At 43.6% G+C, this 16,965-nt stretch overlaps 1 protein-coding gene across 2 annotated transcripts in view; it reads right to left on the minus strand.

Annotated features, from left to right (window-relative positions):
• Positions 1–4: 4 nt before the first annotated feature.
• The window catches only part of SLF1 (SMC5/6 complex localization factor 1), a 180,847-nt gene continuing 163,886 nt past the window's right edge, over positions 5–16,965 (minus strand). For both annotated transcript variants that reach the window (XM_089679164.1, XM_089679163.1), the window contains 2 exons: positions 8,824–11,196; positions 5–2,646 (listed from right to left, as the gene is read on the minus strand). In XM_089679164.1, the coding sequence (XP_089535290.1) occupies positions 10,718–11,196 (479 nt within the window). In that variant the 3' untranslated portion in view covers positions 5–2,646; positions 8,824–10,717. The remainder of the gene's footprint in view (positions 2,647–8,823; positions 11,197–16,965) is intronic.

Below are 16,965 nucleotides of genomic sequence, written 5' to 3' on the forward strand. Positions count from 1 at the left end.
AAACTTCAGGAAAAAATACACTTTAATGCATTTTAGTGCACATAAACAGAAAATACCTACTTTTTTGTAAAATATTAAAGATTATGTTATGCAGAGTCAATAAGATACCTAACATGCCATGCTATAAAAATGCATACATCTGTGGTACATTACATTATCTATAGGTGATGCTTTAAAAGCCTTTACAGGTTACCAGTTTAGAGTTAAAACAACTTGATTGCTATCACAAAGGATGAAAAACATCCTTTGTGATAGCTGGGCAGTGACAGGTACTACTGCCCTCATAAGTATCTGATCAAACCAAGATTGGTTTGCACAGATGGCTCAAAAACAACAAACTAAACCTTGAAGTGATGAAATCCTCATTCCTTCCAGTTTCATTCATCACATAGGAGGGGAAGGTATGGATGTACAGTATGTACAGTGCCTTGAAAAAGTATTCATACCTCTTGAAATTTTCCATATTTTGTCATGTGACAACCAAAAACGTAAATGTATTTTATGTGATAAACCAACACAAAATGGCACATAATTGTGAAGTGGAAGGAAAATGATCAATGGTTTTCAAAATGTTTTACAAATAAATATCCGAAAAGTGTGGTATGCATTTGTATTCAGCCCCCTTTACTCTGATACCCCTAACTAAAATCTGGGAGAATCTGTCCACAGGACAACTATTAGTTGTGCACTCCACAAATCTGGCCTTTATGGAAGAGTGGCAAGAAGAAAGCCATTGTTGAAAGAGCCTATATCACCTCTTCTTAACAACTGTAATTTTCCTTGTGCAACAACTCGTCCCCCCCACAGTGCAAAAGTTTTGTATCACGTACCTCTCCTTTTATTTGAAGGCTCTTGAAAGCTGAGCCCTCTAAAGCCTCCTTTTTTGAACTGGTATTGTAACCACACTATCTCTTAAATATTGTATGCAAAAACTGTTGGTACTATATGAACCCCCCCATCTTTTATTTGAAGACTCTTGAAAGCTGAGCCCTCTAAAGCCTTATTTTTTGAACTGGTATTGTAGCTACGCTAGCTCCTAAATATTGTATGCAAAAACTGTTGGTACTATATAAACCCCCCACCCTCACCCCAACAGGTTCTGGTCTTGTTGCTGCCCCTGTCAAAGTAATCATGTAACCAGTACAGGACCAGCAGCATGGGACATGGAAGCTGCTAGAGGCAACATCCCACATTTTAGCTTTGAAGATTGGAGGAATGGGATGCTGGCTATTGCAGGCCCACAGTCTGTTTTAGAAACATATTTTTTTTATTAAGCAAGCTACGGCTTATGAATGGAGTTATGGGGTGCAGTATTGTATTATTTTTAATCTGGCCAAAGTTCAGCTTTAAAGTGTATTTCCTCTTTTACAGACAAATTGGGACATTGGGACTTATTTATATTTGTTCCTGTTCACATAGCATAACATAATATTTGTTTTTGTAAGTGCTGCCAACCCGGGTCCGAGTCCTAGGGACCTGATAAATGAGAGTTCTAAAAAGAAGTCAGTTTGTGCTAGTCTTGTGAGATCTTCCAGTGTCAGCCCCAAAACTGTAGTCAATGTGCCCAACCATCTAGAAGCTGGTCTCACTCTTCACCTGGTGCCTTTGATCTTCCCAAACATTATTTCCGTCTCCAGTGATCCCTTCTAACAGGGTGACCAAAAAAGGATAGTTGTAACTTCATCATTTGGGCTTCTAGTGAAATAGTCAGTTTGATCTCTTTCAAAATTTAAATATAGGTTATCTGTCTGTCCATGACACGCATAAAACCCTTCTCCAGCATCAAAGCTCAAATGAGTCGATCTTCTTTCTGTCCGGATTTTGTTGTGTTCAACTTTGACGGCCGTAATTTAAAACTGAGAGGATGAGTGCATGGACGAATCTGATCTTCATTTTGAGTGTAATTTGTTTACCTTTGAATCCTTTTTCAATAGTCTTCATTGCGTGGCTACCAATGCTATTCTGCAAAGTAGTTTGTCACTACTAGTTGCTTCCTTGTTTTTGAAAGAGCCCAGGAGATTAAAATGCTTTACAACTTCTATTCTACCGCCATCAAGCTCAAAATCTTCTTAATTTTCTGTGTTCGTGATTTTCGTCTTGGTAATATTCAATTCTAATCCCACGTTTTGACTTTCAGCTTTGATTTTTTTCAGTAAATACAGTATATCTTCTTTGCTGCTGTTGATGAGCATTGTGTCATCTGCACAATGCAGGTTGTTTATATTTTGGTCATCAACTTTGATACTGACAGACTCTTCTTCCAAATTTGCATTTCTGAAGATGGCCTTACCATATAGGTTGAACAGATGCATCCCTGACTGACATCTTGTGTTATTGGAAACCAGTCAGTGTTGCCATATTCAGTTCTCACTGCAGCTTCTTGATTTTTGTAGAGACTCTTGATCAAATGAGTTATGTGTTTAGGTATTCCCATTTGCAACAGAGTCTTCCACAATTTATCATGATCCACGCAAACACTTTGCTGTAGTCAATGAAGCAAAAGTATGCAGTCTTTTGGTATTATTGGCACTTCCCTAATATCCATCCAACATTGGCAACAATGTCTCTTGTTCCCTATAACATAACATCGCTTACCAAAAATATAAAATTGCTGCTTACTCCTTTCTTCTTGCTTAAAAATCCTACCTGGCGAACGGCGCTCGTGAGCAGCAGCCAGGATGGCTGCCTATTAACTTACTGTCTCGGCCACCGGACAAATCGGCCGATTTCTGACCCTCAGGGGGGGTCCCTCCGCTTCCTCCCTGTCCCCCTGTCCTTCTAGCACCCTGATGGGGAAAAAAACCCCGGCTGCCCGCACCTCCAGCGTCCGACGGACCGTTCGGGAGGTTGCGGCCTACCCGCCGGAGATCGCGGGTGAAGCCGCGGCCTCGATTTTGGGCCAGCCGCCGGAGGCTTCCAGGACCCCGGCCGCGGATTCGCGGTTTTCGCCCGGGACAACAGCTGAAGCCCTGGCTGCAAGTTTGGGTCCCCTGCCATCACTACCTGCAGGTGAGATGGATCCTGGCAGTGGGGAGGACCTGGATCCCGAGCCATCCCGGCAGTCGCACATTCCATCCCTGCGGGATGCCAAGCTCCTGCGCCGCTTTAAAAGTATGTTGCAATCAGAATTGTCCTCCGCTACCTCCAAGCTGGCCGACCGTCTTTCGCGGGAAATTCGGGATTTGGGCAATCGGACGAATGATCTCGAAGATAAAATGGACGCTGCGACCACAGTCATTGAAAATCACGAACAGGACCTGTGCGACCTTAAGAAGGAATTGGCGGACGCACTACTGCGGCTTGAGGATTTCGAAAACCGTTCCCGCCGTGGCAATTTGCGGTTAAGGGGTATTCCGGAAACGGTCACGGATCTTACCTCCACTGCTACTGCTCTGTTTCAGGAGCTGACACCCGCTATTCCCATTGACCGGCTCGAATTTGACCGCATACATCGTTCTTTGGGCCCCAGACGACCGGATGGGCCCCCGAGGGACATTATCATCAAGTTTACTTATTACCGCACTAAGGAAACTATCCTCTTGGCGGCCAGAAATAACCCTGATCTTAGCTTCCAGGGGCACCGCTACCAGCTTTTCGCAGACCTCTCTCAGACCACTCTCCAGAAGCGACGCCAGTTGAAGCCCTTCACTTCGGTCCTGGTGAAACACAGAATTAAATATGCCTGGGGCTTTCCGTTCCGCCTCACCTTCACCTACCAGGGCCGCAGTCATTCTGTGGCTACGCCGGAGGAGGCCCATTCTCTCTTGGAATCTCTACATCTTCTCTCGCCGGAAGCTGCTGATCGGAGCCCGGCTCATTCATCTGGATCCTCGGCAAGGCCGCCCGCTCTGGGCCGCATCTGGGAGCGGTCGTCCACCAGGAGGGGGGCTCTCCCTCAGACCCCTTCGCGATCAAGTCCTTCCTGTTCTTCTCCAGGCTGAAGATGCGCCTTGGAACTCCCACATATTGTCTCACCGAGGGACTACCCTGACGAGATCGTGAGTTTGGCCCTTAGGGCCTCCCCGGTTTGTCAACATTCTAGGTTGAGACTGCTCCGGCTTGCCCCTTTGGGTTTCATCCCGGGTTGGGGGGGGTCTCTTCCTGGACTTAGGAATCGGGACTTTTTGCTGCCGCAGCCTGTTTTGGGTCCATGTGATGGTGCTTGGGTCTACGTTTGTGGCCTTGGGTGATGGTTCCCTTGGGCTCCGGGGTGGGAGGTTGACCCGGTGGGCCTGGTTGGGTGGAGGGGGGTTGGCCCCTGTGGTTCTCCGGGTTTCTCTGGGGAGGTTGTTGCGGAGGTTCCTGTTCCTGGGACTTTTAGTTTATTAAGATTTACTATATTCTATTATGTACATTGCCTTTTTGCCCCCTGAGGGCTTCTGTTTTGATGTTTCCATTTGCAGCCATTTGTCCGGTGGTAGAGTTACCCCTAACTGTATCCTTCATGTGTAGGATGCACGTCACCATTGGTGTGACACGATTGCACTGTTGTGTATACTTTTTGTGTCTTTTTCCTTTTTTCTTTCTTTGTTCTTCTCTTTTTCTCTGTTTTTTTTTGTTTTTGTTTTCTGCAGGGTTCCGGGACGCCATGGTCCGATCGCCATTGGGAGTGGAAATTGCTGGCTGCTTTGGGCTTTTTTCTGCTGAGCGTGTTGCGTTGATACCGCCATGGCCTCACCCCTTTTGAAAATATATTCACATAATGTTCAAGGCTTCAATTCGCCTCAGAAGCGGGCTAAAGTTTTTCATCATCTCAAGTCGCAACAAATTGATGTGGTATGTCTACAGGAGACCAGGTTTTCTCAGTCCTCCGCTCCGCGTTATCTTTCACCTCACTATCCCATCTTTTACACGGCCTCGGCTCCTGAGAAGCGTCGGGGTGTTCTGATAGCTTTTAAACGCAATCTCCCCTTTGTCTGTGCTCGGAATATAGCGGACCCCACGGGCAGGTATTTGCTTCTGCAAGGCACCCTCTGGGACCAGGAGGTTACCTTTGTCTCTTACTACGCGCCTAACCGTTTCCAGCATAAATTCTTTTCGCATCTTTGCACCATTATTTCTCGACACTCTAAGGGTCTTCTTCTTGTTATGGGGGATTCGAATGTTACCTTGGATTCCACACTGGATAGGCGCTACGCACAATGAGCGACCCCCTCTCATGACTTGGTGCTGGAGGCACGTATGCGCTCTCTTTTGCGGACAGCGGGGTTAGCGGACGTCTGGAGGGAACTTCATCCAACTGAACGCGACTTTACGTTCTATTCTAACCCTCATGACAGTTTTTGTAGAATTGATCATATATTCATGCAGGTCCAGCAACTCCCCTCGGTCCGGCGGATAACTATTCCCTCCTCACCCTGGTCGGACCATGATCCTTTGGTACTCCTCCTTGCCCTTTCTGGGTCAGAACGACGCCCTTTTCATTGGCGCTTCAATGACTCTTTACTGACCACTCAGGCTACCTGCCAAGAAATAGAATTCTTCTTACGGACATATTTTACGGAAAACTCGGGATCGGTCTCTTCAGCAGTGCCCCTATGGGAAGCGCATAAGGCCACGGTGCGGGGTCATGTTATACAGCTGGCTGCGGTCCGGAAGCGGGAGCGGGAACGTCGACTCTCGGAGCTTCATTCTCTCCTGGCCTCTGCGGATGCGCGTTGGAGGTCATCTCCATCCGTGGCCCATAAACGCGCTCGGGACGCTCTGGCGACAGAATTGGACCTCCTTGCCTCTTCGGAGGCGGAACGGGCCTTGCGTTGGACCAAACATAAATTCTATTCGTGTGCTAATAAGCCCGGTCCCATGCTAGCCAGGAAACTAAATTCTGTGGGGAAACCCCATAAACCGATTCGGCTTCGACTTTCCACGGGTGGCTGTACTTCTAATCCCAAGCAGATTGTTTCCCGATTCTCGGACTTCCTTTCGCGCCTTTATGCTGCCCCAGATCCCTTCCCTGTGGCCCAGGCAGAGGCATTCTTTCAGGACCTCCATCTTCCTGGATTAACCGAGGCAGCACAGGCGGCCCTCAACGCAGGTGTCACCGTACCGGAAGTACTACAAGCAATCAAATCTTTACGGTCCACTGCGGCCCCAGGTCCAGACGGCTTCTCCGGTCTCTATTATAAAAAATTCTCAGCCCTTTTGGCACCCTTTTTAGCTGCCTACTTTAATGAGTTACGACAGGGCTCCTTGCCCTCTCCGGACGCACTTAGGGCACATATCTCTATGATTCCTAAGACAACCGATGATGTCCAGGAACCGCAAGCCTTCCGGCCCATCTCTCTTCTTAATGAGGACTTGAAAATATTGGGCAAGATCCTTAGTTTTCGCATCAATAAATATTTGTGTAGCCTGGTCCACAGGGACCAAGTAGGGTTCGTCCCCGGGAGGCAGGCGGGTGATAACGTCCGTAAGGTGGTCCATCTTATACATTTTCTGCAACAACGGAAAATCCCAGGATTCTTACTGTCCTTGGACATATATAAAGCTTTTGATTCTCTATCCTGGGAATATCTGCGGTTTGTCCTGTCTCGCTGGGGTTTCGGGGATTCTATTCTCTCATGGATTCAAGCCTTGTATTCCTTTCCTTCGGCTTCCGTTAAATACGCTGGATATTTCTCGGATCCCTTTCCTGTTGGGCGAGGGACAAGGCAGGGCTGCCCACTGTCCCCGGCACTCTTTGTCCTGGCGCTTGAGCCACTGGCTTTAGCGCTCCGGACCGACTGCAATGTATCGGGGGTTCCATACGCGGGACAGGAGTTTAAGCTGAGCCTCTTTGCGGACGATGCCCTCTTGACCCTTACTAATCCTCTGACGACGCTTCCTAATTTGCAGGCAATTCTTGAACGCTTTTCCTTGATCTCGGGTCTACGTATTAATTTGGATAAAACCGTTGCTCTCAATATTACTTTGGCTTCAGATTTGGTTTCACGCCTACAATCCCATTTCCCTTACCGGTGGGCTTCCTCTTCTCTTGAATACTTGGGCATTCGCTTGACCCCCACCTATGACTCCCTTTTTGCTGCAAATTATTATCCTCTGCTTAGCTCCTTATCTTCTCTTATGCATTCCTGGCAATTTCCGCACCTGTCTTGGATAGGACGGGTTCACTCAGTGAAAATGACTATCTTGCCGAAATTGTTATATTATTTTCGCACCCTCCCAGTGCGGGTTCCCCCTCATTTTCTTCGGTTGCTTCAGGCGAAGTTTATGCGTTTTATCTGGGCCAATAAGCATCCCAGAGTTTCTAGAAATACGCTCTTTGCTCATAGACTCCAAGGTGGTCTTGGGGTACCCAATGTAACTAAGTATTATCAGGCGAGCCAAATTGCCCCGCTGTCTATGTTGCACGCTTCCTCCGACGTTCCTCTCTGGGTCCTGCTGGAACTACCTAATTGTGCCCCTATCGCACTATCGACACTTCTATGGCTTCCCCCTGCCCTGCGTCCTACGGCGCTGAGTCCGATGTTGCTCCATGGCCTACGAGTCTGGGACTCAGTACGTTACTCCAGTGGTCTGATGTCGCCTTTCTTGCCCTTGCTTCCAATCGTTAATAACCCTCTTTTCCCGCCGGGTCTAGATCACCCGAGGGCATTTTCTTGGTGGGTGGCTCATGGTTTCTCACAGGTGCAACACTTTTTGATTTTTCGGTCCTTTCCCACCTGGAATGTCCTCCGGGAGTCTCGGGATGTTCCCCCAGCGGAATTTTTTCGGTACCTTCAGTTGCGGCACTGGCTACTCTCACTGAGGGCCACTTCTGCTTTCCCATATCAGAAATCTGCCTTTGAACGGCTTTGCCAGCAGCGTCCGGGCGCCCCGGGCCTTATCTCCCTTCTTTACGCAGCTTTGAACAGATGCTCGTCGCACACTTCTCTTTCATATGTAGTTCAGTGGGAACGCGACCTGGGAGTGGCTGTGGATCCGGAGGACTGGAATAAAGCCTGGTCACTCATAGCTAAATGTTCGTTTAATACGACCACGCTGGAAGCAGCCTATAAGGTATTGTTTCGTTGGTATTGGGTGCCGGCTCGTTTGGCCCAGGCTAACCCTGCCTGTAGTGATCGATGTTTTCGGGGTTGTGGCCATCGTGGCGATGTACTGCATATCTGGTGGTCATGCCCGAGGTTGGTTCGTTTTTGGTCTCGTGTGTTTGGCCTCCTTTTCACTTTGTTTCATCTCTCCATACGCCGGGATGCTCGGTATGCTTTGCTTCATTGCCCCATACCGGGCCTCTTGGCTCGTCAGCAGCGGTTGGCTTCCTATTTGTTTTTATCGGCCACTAGGACAATTGCCCAGGCCTGGAAGAGTCCGTTTGTACTTTTTCAGGGGGTGCGGGATCGTATGACTACTATGATGCTCAATGAACAGATGTCGAGTATATGTAACGACTCTCAACATAAATTTTTGACAATATGGGAGCCGTGGTTGCAATATGCCTTTCCCACGCTCCCCCCTGCCAGTATAGGGAGGTGAAGGAGTTTTGTATTGGCGCTCATGGACCCTTGCTCTTTGGTGTGTGTTTTTTTTTTTTCTCTCTTTCTTTCTTCTCTGCTTTTCTTCTTTCCTTTTCTGTTTGTTTTGATGTGACAGTGGACAGCTGTCTTTAGGTGCGATAATCTGGGTTTCACTGATGTTATTGTAACCTATGTGCCATTGATAGCCCCTACGTGGGCATACGTTTTGCCTTATTGGAATTAGAGCGTTGTCTGCTCTATTATGCATTTTCTATCGGTGCAATTGATAGCCCCTGCGTGGGCGTGTTTTGTTGCCTCTGTTTTATACTGTTTAAAATTAATAAAAACCATTGAAATACAAAAATCCTACCTGGCCTTAGCCTTCTATATACAGTTAAGGAGGAGGCTAGGGAATTATGCTTACCATAATTAACCCTGTCTGTATTGTGCTGGCAGATTTTCAATAATAGATTTGCACATTGGCCTAACAAAGGGTTGGAGAAGTTAAGGCTTGGGTATGCATTATATGTTAATGCACTTAAAAAAACAAAACAAAAAAATTGTTCCAACATCTGCCCCCTAATTGCACACTACGAGCAATTCTGAACAATATCAGCTACCAATACAGTTGTATACACAAACCTGATCCAAAGAAAAGGCAAGATTTTTTTTTTTTATTATTTTTTTAGGTTTGCTGTGTGTATAGGAACAAATAATCATTCAATTGAGATTCCTCAAATTTAAGTGTAAAAGTGAAATACACTTTAAAGTGAACATGTGGCTAGATTATTGACATTTATTTCTTACTAATCTCATACTGACCTGTATGCTGCATGGAAAAAAATCAGATACATTTAAATGTCTATGGAAAGAGCAGAACCAAAAAAATTAAAATTATTGGTATGGTATGGAATTGTAAGAAGCAGCTGGGTGATTCCAACCAATGGTGTCATACAAAAGCTAAAGCTTTAGGTGGACAATGTGTGATCCGACCACTTAAACTTCTATGTCACTGTAACACTGAGTGCAGGTAGGTCATCTCATGTATACTTATATCTGTTCTAGTATGCCCAATAAACATTTAACATACAAATATTTAATAGTTTATCTTTATAAACATTGCAAGGACATGGCATAACATTCAAATAACTGGGAAAATACAGTCTTAAGTTACAGAAAAATAAATTCAGGTAAAAATCCATAACAACATGAAACAACAAAGACACAGGAAGAAGTCCCATTAAATAATACAGAATTTGACAACGCTTACAGGACTCTGTAACTAACGTTATCAAAAGCTTTGTAAACACTATTTTAAACATACAATTTATAAACTGTGATCTGCATCACATTAAGGAAGCAGTAAATTACTGTAATATGTACATACTTTTAAAAGAAATAAAGACTTGGTGCAGGGCCTTTTTTTGGACCAGTCCTTTTTAAAGTAAGTTACTCTATTTGCCAAAAAGGTTATGAGATCTTGAGAGCCTATTTTCATGAAAAGAGCTGGCCTATCTACTCTCTTGCCTGACACCAATTTAAGTGGAACATCAAACAGCTATATTCATATGTTGTTTTACCTAAACGATTTGTAATTTTGGCATTCTAGTCATACACATGCCTCTGGTAGTCAGGAAAATCATTCTGCTAGTTACAGCTCTTTCAAAAAAGCAGCCAAGGGGCTGTTCCCTGACAGGTGATACAGAACTGACCATGAGTCAGGTCTGTTCCTTCTATAAACAGGGGTAGCTCTGAGAAAAAATAAATAAAATAAAGAAAACATTCCTTAAGCAAATTTGGAGTCACTAGGTATGCTTATTATTGTAAGACTGTATGTAATCTTCAAGTAACTATACTTAATTGTGAACCATGATATTTAAATGTCTTACATGTAAAGATATACTGTACCATCTATAGCTTCATCACACATTTCTAGTTCTTTTGATTTTGTAAAATTTTGAAGACAGTCCAACACATCAACAGGATCATTTAAGGGTAGCCAGTGTTACTGTAAAACCGGCAGTACAGTTCTGGCCTTTGGCATTTGAAGAGGAGAACTGCCTTTTATTATATATATATAAAAATATAATATACCAACTACTGAATGGCAGACAGTACAGTAATAAAATAAACTTTGATGAAAAAACAACATTCTCCCTACTGGAAAAGTGCATGGTAGTGCACAAGTTTGGCAGCAATGGCATGTACGTTTGTACTTGGTGTGTTATGCACAATGAGCCTTGTACAATGAATATCTGGTCACATTATTCCTTTATAGGAACTGAGGAACATGAGGCCATGGTGCGTAGGAAAGTGAACAGCACTTGCACATTGAAACCAGGGTTCTGCAACAAAGATTCTGGAACAGACTGTAAAAAATCACTCAAATTATGCATAGTAGCTACAGCCTCAATATAGCACTCTACCATAGAGTTACTGAATGAGGAAGGTGTTTTTTTAGTATAACTGAACAATAAAGCAGAATTAGGGCAAATTATCTTGGCAGTACCAAGATCTGAAGGCAGGCCATAAAGACAAATGAAATTGAATAACATTCTTGTTAGGAGAAAGGCGCCAAACTCTAGTTTATGGCCTTCAGATTTTAAAACAGCCTTATTGTGAAACTCCTCAATCGTTTCCTCCACCTGGACGATTTCAAAAAGTTCATTTTTCAGATGTGGTGAATAGACATAATCCAATGGAAAGTTCCCAAAACAATCAATCTGCTGCAAAAGTACTGGTCCTGAAAAGAAAATGTATTGAAGATAATTACATAATGGGGTTCTATTTTATGACAACAATCCTGCACATTTTACAAAATCTAGTATACCAAATCAACCTGAGAATTATTTTGTTTACTCTTAAACTTTAAAGAAGCCCAGCAATATCACATGTTCTGACACTCAATATGACTTTGGCTTATAGTCTGTAACCGCATTTTCAGGAACTATGCACTGTTCTTACCTTTAGGTTCATTAAATAAGCCAACAAGCAATGTGTATACAACAGTAACCCATGACTGACAAGCATAAAGATACGTCTAACAATAGGAGGTTAGGACCAGTTGTGATCCTCATCCGAAAATTGTAAGCAACCCATGCACAGCCCTTACAGTATAGAACCTAATAATTGTAAACAATGATCAAGAGGGGGATTGGTTGCTTTTATCAGAATTCCTATATTTAGCTTACAACTGGTTTTCCATTATGCTTTAGCCGAACAGAAACCTTTAAATACAGGTGATGATGTTTTACACACACTTTTCTGACCTCACTTCAGTACTTCAGTTCACACCACTACAGCTTTTAAATTGCGCTACTTAAGCACGATTTCAAAATTGCAGATTAGTGTGGTTTGGATGTTTGATTTCGTTGTAGCTTGCAACTTAATTTAACAGAAGTCAATACAAGTCACAATGAAATCACAGAAAAGTGGTGCAGGAACCTTTTTCAAAGTCGCTGCAACTAGAGTTGCAATGATTTGAACGGTTCCATTGCTGAAAATGAGGTGTGACTTGTCATGCATTTTGAATTGTCAAATCGCATTGGTGTAAACCAGCAATTACAGTCACCTATTTGGAACATGCATGCAGCCAGTGATGCCAGAGCAAAGTCAAAAATCCTTATTTGCATACTTTTCTGTGTCAATGCATGACAGCCTTACATCTCAGACCTTTTCTTCTGAACATGCCAGCTATGTACACTATATTGCCAAAAGTATTGGGACACCCCTCTAAATCATTGGATTCAGGTGTTCCAACAACCTCCTTGGCCACAGGTGTATAAAATCATGTACCTAGGCATGCAGACTGTTTATTCAAACATTTGTGAAAGACTGGGTCGCTCTCAGGAGCTCAGTGCATTCAAGCATGGTACCGTGATAGGTTGCCACCTGTGCAATAAGTCCATAAGTGAAATTTCCTTGCTACTAAATATTCCACAGTAAACGGCTAGTGGTGGTATAACAAAGTGGAAGCAAATGGAAACAACAGCAACTCAGCCACTAAGTGGTAGGCCACCTAAAATGACAGAGTGGGGTCAGTGCATGCTGAAGCACACGGTGCGCAGAAGTTGCCAACTGTCTGCAGGAGTCAATAGCTTAAGGCCTCCAAACATCCTGAGGCCTTCAGCAGTGTGTAGAGAGCTTCATTGAATGGGTTTCCATGGCCGAGCAGCTGCATCAAAGCCTTACATCACCAAGTGCATCGCAAAGAGTTGGATGTAGTGGTGTAAAGCACGCTACTACTGAACTCTAGAGCAGTGGAGACGTGTTCTCTGGAGTGATGAATCATGCTTCTCTGTCTGGCAATCCGATTAGTGCATCTGGGTTTGGCGGTTGCCAGAAGAATGGTACTTGCCTGATTGCATTGTGAAAAGTGTAAAGTTTGGTGGAAGGAGGATTATGGTGTGGGGTTGTTTTTCAGGGGTTGGGCTTGGCCTTTTAGTTCCAGTGAAGGAAACTCTTACGGCGCCAGCATACCAAGACATTTTAGACAATTTAATGCTTCCAACTTTGTGGGAACAGTTTGGAAATGGCCCCTTCCTGTTCCAACAAGACTGCGCATCAGTGCACAAAGCAAGGTTCATAAAGATAAGGATGAGCGAGTTTGAGGTGGAGGAACTTGATTGTCCTGACCTCAACCCGACAGAACACCTTTGGGATGAATTAAAGTGGAGACTGCGAGCCAGGCCTTCTCGTCCGAGATCGGTGCCTGACTTCACAAATGCGCTTCTGGAAGAATGGTCAAACATTCCCATAGACACATGACACTCCTAAACCTTGTGACCAGCCTTCCCAGAAGAATTGAAGCTGTTATAGCTGCAAAGGGTGGGCCAACTCAATATTGAAACCTACAGACTAAGACTGGGATGCCATTAAAGTTCATGTGCTTGTAAAGACAGGCGTACCAATACTTTTGGCACTATAGTGTATGTCAGAACAGGTTTCCTTTGAGCATATCAAATCATAGCTCTCTGTAGACTTAAAGTGATAGTAAAGTTTATTTTTTTATTAAAATAATAAACATGCTATACTTACCTGTTCTGTGCAATGGAATTGCACAGAGAGGCCCCAAACCTCGTCTTCTTGGGTCCCCTGCCGAATCTCTGGGCTCCTTTGGAGGTGTACCTGCATGCTCGCTTCTGAGCCAGGCTGTTTGTGTCTATTGACACACAAAGAGCATCTCATCCCTGCCCCTCATTCTCTGCTCAGAGAATCTGTAGTACAGGAACCTTTGACAGCAGCAGGAATTACTGTAACCCTCACAATGTATAAATTTTTTAAAAGCAGATACCCTGGAGAACATAATGGTGGTAGTTGCAATTTTTTATGTTGCAAGATATTTGCGCAGTTATTTATCAAACACATATTTTCATGAAAAAAAACCCAACTAAAATGAATCTTAATGCCATCAAACACAATATTATATCCAATCTTTTCGTAAAATATAAAAGATTGGGTTGCATCAAATAAATAGATACCAAACATTTTGATTCTTAGGCCCTATTCACACCTTAGCACATCAGAATTGTGCTAAAATCAAGGCAAAACGTACAATGTGTATTTCTGTGCCATTCATTCTTAATGGCACCCCAAATGCACTAAGAAAGCATGCCAAATCAAAAACATGTCAAAGAAAAAACCATAAAAAAGGTACAGGAGGCACCTTGCCATGTTTTTGAAGCGAAGGTTAGCCCATTCATTTGAACTGTGTCATTGCATTGTATTTTTTACATTTAGTGCAGAGGTCCTTTGGGATGTTAAAGTTTGGACTTAAAGTGATTGTAAAGGTACAGAAAAATATACACTTATTAAACTACTGGTTCTTATATCCTTTGGTGACTGCAGTGGCTTCGCCCACCTGCACAGCCTTTAAAGTGATACTAGAGGTTCAGATTAAAAAAAGAACAAAAAAACAAACAAACATGTTATATTTACCTACTCTGTGAAATGATTTTACACAGAGCAGCCTTGATCCTCCCCTTCTCGAGCCCCCCGCTGGTGCTTCTGACCCCACCCCCGCTATGGAGTGCCCCCACAGCAAGTCGCTACGGAGTGCCCCCAGAGCAATGGCTGTTGTATCTGAGCCAAAGAGGAGGGAGAGACACAGGAGAGCTGCACAATGAAGGTTTTTTATATAAATGCATAGCATGCCTAAAAGGTAAAAAAAAAAACCTTACACCTTTAGAACCATTTTAAGAGACTAAGCTTACAGAAACTTGTTTGCATCATCTTCACATTTAAACTTGTACACGTTAGATGTGTTGAGAGCATTTATTTTTGCCTGTGTCAAAGCTTACTGCATCACAATCACAGACCACTTCAAGTCATGGTAAGGCAGTGTTTCTCAACTCCAGTCCTCATGGACCCCCAACAGGTCATGTTTTCAGAATTTCCATTATTTTGCACAGGTGATTTGATCAGTTTCACTGCCTTAGTAATTACCACAGCTATTTCATCTGAGGGAAATCCTGAAAACATGACCTGTTGGGGGTCCATGAGGACTGGAGTTGAGAAACACTGTGGTAAGGTAACAATGGCACACACCCTGATTACAGCTGACAGTACATACACTGGATACATTGCATGTACAGAAACCATCCATTTAAATAAATAGATTTGCTGAACATATCTCATTCACTCTAACAGTCAGTGTCGTCTTGGCCACTGTGATGAATGCATGATCCATGATGTTTTACTTTAACTGAAAATAGGCCTGTAAGTAGCATTTGTAAAATACAGCCCTGTCTAACTCTATGCAAAATGTGAATACACATACAGTGTGTTTTAATTTTCAGATAATGTGGTCAATAATATTTATTAGCTTCTCTGTAAACTCTGTAGACAGTAAACAATATAAGATGTTTTTCAAAGTTTCCAGTCATTCTTCAAAGTTTACAGCTTTGCAGACTGACGAGCTTAGTTTGAATTGCGTGGATTTGTGATGTATTTTCTTTCCCACTTCAAGATAAAGGTATCTCATTCCTTCCCCCCAACCTCTAATTGATCACCGTAGTAACAAAAAAAGCCCTATGAAAATGCTCCATTTTACTTACCTTAAGCCACGAGACACTGTGGCCCCCGAGCCTGCTCCGTTTCTTTTTGTGATGTTCTGGTCCTTTTTATGGTGTCCATGTATCGGACCATGTGACTTCCTATAGGACATTCAGCGGCAGGGTCCTCTCAGGATCGAGAAGACAACTGATATCAGTGGAGGAGAAAGGAGGAGACCAGCAGTCTGAGGAGGCCATTATAGAGCTGGATTAGCAGTCCCCCTACCCAGAAACAAAGCTAGCAAGGGACCTGGATGATAGACTTATGCAGGTATACCTGGCTTCACAAGGTATGGAAACAAAAAGCTTGAAAGGATTGGGTAGGCTAGGGTGGGTTGATGGTAGAAATATAGTTTTTGACCAAAGTGAGTCTTAAAACAAACGTGATGAGAGAAATATGTAGGTTGAATTTAATCTTAAAATGCAGGCAGCCTGGCCACAAATGAATTCAGTATCTGAGTCAGTGCACACAAAGGAGTATGAAACTAGTAGAGGTACAGTTAAAATACAGTTAGACCTCCTGACTGACCCCAGCCACTGAATCAGCATTGTAGCCAAGCAGCTGGCATTTTCAGAAACCGGAAACAACAATGGCAGCCTCTGCCTTAACTCAGAACAGGTTTCCTTTAAAAAAACAAAGAGTGAAAGGTAGAAGTCAGTTATTTTTTTAGTGCAGGATTGTCAAAAGCTGTGCACCTGGTTTGGTATCCATTAGCAATATTTTCCTTATGAATTTGAAAAATTTTGAATCCAAGGGGCTATTCAGTGCAGCAGTGTAATGTGCAATAATGATGCGTAATGAAGCAGGAAGACACAGCATTCAGATTTCAGTGTGCAAGAGTCAAAATATCTGGTTGGTTGCTATATACTACAGCTTTCTATGAAATTAAAATTGTCTCCTTTTGCTTGGATTTCTATGGGTGGCCCAGATTTCTCCTGCAACCCAAATAAATCCAAGTAGCTCATTCAGCTTCTATTCAATAACGGGACTTGAACTGTGTGCATGTTTGTATGACTGTGTTAGCCTCTACAATTAAGACCTACATGGATGAAACATGTTAGAGGGGCTGTCCTGACAGGTAGAGAGCATAGCCCTCACTTATTCTAACACTTTCACTGCTTACTTACCTGGGAAAGACAAAAACAGCTTACTCAAATTTTTAAATCATCTAACAAAGATATTACTTATCTCTGGTCATGCCTGCAAAGTGAGCTCTCACAGACTTAAATAGGGGCAGATAGTAGGCTTTTGCAGTCCCGAGAGAAGGCCCACCACAGAGGGACAGGAAGCAATGAGGAAGTTTTCTGGTATCAAGATATCAACTGAGTAAGGTGTTGCTCTCCTGCTTGGGTAAGTTGTTTGGGGGGGTGTTAGCTTGGATAAGGAGGGCAAGTTTGGGTGGATAAGTGTATATTTATGGAAAGTACACTTAACCCTTTGTACTACGCTAAGCACTATG

This window comes from Staurois parvus, unplaced genomic scaffold (assembly GCF_062004578.1).
Source record: "Staurois parvus isolate SC_StPar_1 unplaced genomic scaffold, SC_StPar_1.0 ptg000218l, whole genome shotgun sequence".
Lineage (NCBI taxonomy): Eukaryota > Metazoa > Chordata > Amphibia > Anura > Ranidae > Staurois > Staurois parvus.